This window comes from Etheostoma spectabile, chromosome 1 (assembly GCF_008692095.1).
Source record: "Etheostoma spectabile isolate EspeVRDwgs_2016 chromosome 1, UIUC_Espe_1.0, whole genome shotgun sequence".
Classification (NCBI taxonomy): Eukaryota; Metazoa; Chordata; class Actinopteri; order Perciformes; family Percidae; genus Etheostoma; species Etheostoma spectabile.
Genome location: NC_045733.1, coordinates 31,885,256 through 31,888,128, shown reverse-complemented (window position 1 = coordinate 31,888,128; position 2,873 = coordinate 31,885,256). Strand labels below are relative to the sequence as shown.

Here is a 2,873-nt window from a genome sequence, read left to right as displayed (position 1 = left end):
AAAACAGTGATTTTGATGCTGAATAGAGCGCTAGCATCAAAATCCCTAGGATATAAGTATATAACACCAAGAAGGGTCGACTCAACATGAGACTTTGCTCCAAGTATCACTAGGGGTCTCTACACGAGTTCATGACTTAATTGAGTTTTAAAAACAGTGATTTTGATGCTATCATAGTAGCATGCCCCTAGCTCTCACATTCAAAAGGCCATTTGACCGAAAAACAAAGATACGGTAAACCTTTAAAGTGGCGCTTCTGTCCTAATTATGCTCATAAACTAAGACACATCTGACCAATTAGAGCAAAGCCGAACCAAAGGGGGGTGGGGGGGAACAACTGCTCCAAGTTTACAAGATCATGGTCTGATTTGGACAAGAGCAAATAAACAGCAGGTGTGAAAACGCCCTAAATCCCAGGGAGGGGCTGAACAACCATTTGCTTAATTAATGTCATTATTATAATTTTTTTTTTATAAATAACTCCAATACGAACTTGATGATGAAAAAAAGTGAATAACAGATTAGTTTTAGGTCAACAGCACCTTTAAAAAAAAAAAAAAAAACACTCATTCAAAATTCTTTCATTTTTCAGCAATTTTTGTTTTGTTTTTAAATTACTGTTTCTTCTTTTACATCAACACAACAGTTGATCAGCGAGTCATCATCTTTATTTACAGAGGGGAAAGTCGGGAGTGATGAGCTCCACAGCTTATGCATTGAGCCTCAGAGACTGATCCTCCCTCCTCCTGGAGGAGATATCGATGTCTATGGAGTCTTTACCCACGATGAGTCGGAGGCGCTTTGCCGGAGGAAGCGGAATGAAATCGTCTTCAAACTCATTGTCGAAGTAGTCATCATCGTCATCGTCGTCGTCGTCGTCCTCTTCCTCGTCGTCGCCGTCCTCGTCGTCCTCGTCAGACGAGGGCTCGGCCAGGACCTTTTGGGTCCGATGTCCCCCGTGCCGGGCCTCCAGACTCTGGCTCGTGTCCCCGTTGTAGGACACCTGGTCCGCCTTAGTCTGGGGTGTCCTCCGCGCGTCGTCCTCCCTCTTCAGCTGGATCTTCAGCTTGGTGGCGTTGCCGTGGTGGACCCCGGGGGCGAAGCCGTTGTTCAGCTTGGCGATGTACGAGCTGCCCTTGTCCTTGTCGTGGTCCTTGCTGAACTTGATGCTGATCTTGCTGTTCGAGGCCGGGTTGACCGCGGAGGCCGGAAGGTTGGAGGAGCCGACGGGGTCGCTGGCGTCGTTGGTCTTGCTGCCGCTGCTGTCCCTCCGCCGGCGGAGCGTCAGTTTGGGGATGCCCGTGTTGTTCTCCAGGATCAGCTGGGCGTCGTACCGCGTGATCTGACGCTTCTTCTTGCTTTTGTCCTGCGACCGGCAGCCGCTCTTGCCCTTGTCCCTGCGGAGGGACTTGCTGCCGTTGGAAACCCCGTTGTAGTCCCGGTGCCGGTCGGTGAAGCTCAGCAGCACATTGCCGCAGTCCGAGAAGTTAGCGGCGTGGCCGGCAGCCACCGGCGCAAAGGGCGCGCCGTACGAGTCCTCGCATTTGATCATCCGCTCGGTCCGGAGCCGCGACAGGCGTTTCCGCCTGGTGCACGAGCCTCTTCTGGCAAAACCGGGGTCCAGAGCCGGCTGCTCCAGTCCTGCTCCGTGGCGCAGGTACTCCTCCATGTCGGCTGGCTCCGTTTTAATGACCACTCCGCCAGGGACCGGGCTCAAGCCGTCCATGGCGCTGGGCTCCAGCTTAACGCCGGCCGCCGTCTCCTGGGCTTTCACGAGGGTCCTCGTGGACCTGCGAGTTCTGTACGTCGAACACTGGCTGCCCTCGCTGCCTTGCCCGTGCGGGAGATTGCCATTTTCCTTGGCGGCGTGACGGGTGAGGCAGCCCCGCTGGCCTAACGTCTGCTGCGCCAGCTCCTGTCCGGCCTTCTCCTTCTTCACGGCGACACCTTTGCAAAGCGACACCTTTGAGTCCCTGAGACCCAGCTGGCAAGTCTCGCCTTTGGCCAACGCCTTGGGCTCCGCGCCCCTCCTGCGACTCCGCAACTGGACTTTACTTAGTGAAGGCTTGGATTGGGATTTTAGTCTCTTTGGTACCCTGTTATTGTTCACACGACCTTGTTTCGAACATGAGGTAGTAAGGGCTCTGGACAAAGTCTGTCTCGATTGAGTCCTGTTTTTATACTTCAGGCCAGATGATGATGTTCTTTTTCTGGCAGCTGCTGGGAAAACAAAAAAATCAAAAATCAAATGTTGCACATTACGTATTTATAACATTTTCAGAAACCCACCTACACTCTTGGCCAGGTGATATTTACCAAAATCAAATAGTATTTTTGGACCTAGTCCCTCAACATTAAGAATTTAAATACAGTGAGAACTATAGAATAGTTAAATATAATTGCAAGAATCCCTAAAATAAAGAAATTGATTGTTTAAGTGTTAAATCTTTATACAGCTAATAGGGACGTGACGATGCATCGTGAATGGGTTCAAAATGGATGTAAATGTGTAAAGATTACAACCCATTGAGATAAAAAAATAATCTTGATGCCGACGGCGTGATCTATTTGAGATTTCACTTTAGACGTCACGACATCTTCTTAGTTTATGTATTTGAAGAGATTTTTCTATTTAGTTTTGATGTGAGATTTCAATTTAGACTTCAGACGTCAAGACATCTTCTTAGTTTATGTATCTATTTAGATTTGATGTGGGATTTGTTTCCAAAATTACAACTTTTCATTTAATTTGTTATTTAAAGTGCTCACATTCTGCTCATTTCCAGGTTCATTATTGTATTTAGAGGTTGTATCAGAAGAGGTTTATGTGGTTCTAATTTTCAGAAAACACCATATTTTTGTTGTACTGCACA

The 2,873-nt window shown here is 48.1% G+C and overlaps 1 protein-coding gene across 4 annotated transcripts in view; it reads right to left on the bottom strand.

The window, feature by feature from the left end:
* Positions 1-602: 602 nt before the first annotated feature.
* kmt5b (lysine methyltransferase 5B) overlaps positions 603-2,873 on the bottom strand; it is a 37,664-nt gene continuing 35,393 nt past the window's right edge. For 3 of the 4 annotated variants that reach the window (XM_032516159.1, XM_032516154.1, XM_032516147.1), the window contains exon 10: positions 603-2,220. In XM_032516159.1, the coding sequence (XP_032372050.1) occupies positions 710-2,220 (1,511 nt within the window). In that variant the 3' untranslated portion in view covers positions 603-709. The remainder of the gene's footprint in view (positions 2,221-2,873) is intronic. The other variant, XM_032516169.1, reaches the window with a different exon arrangement.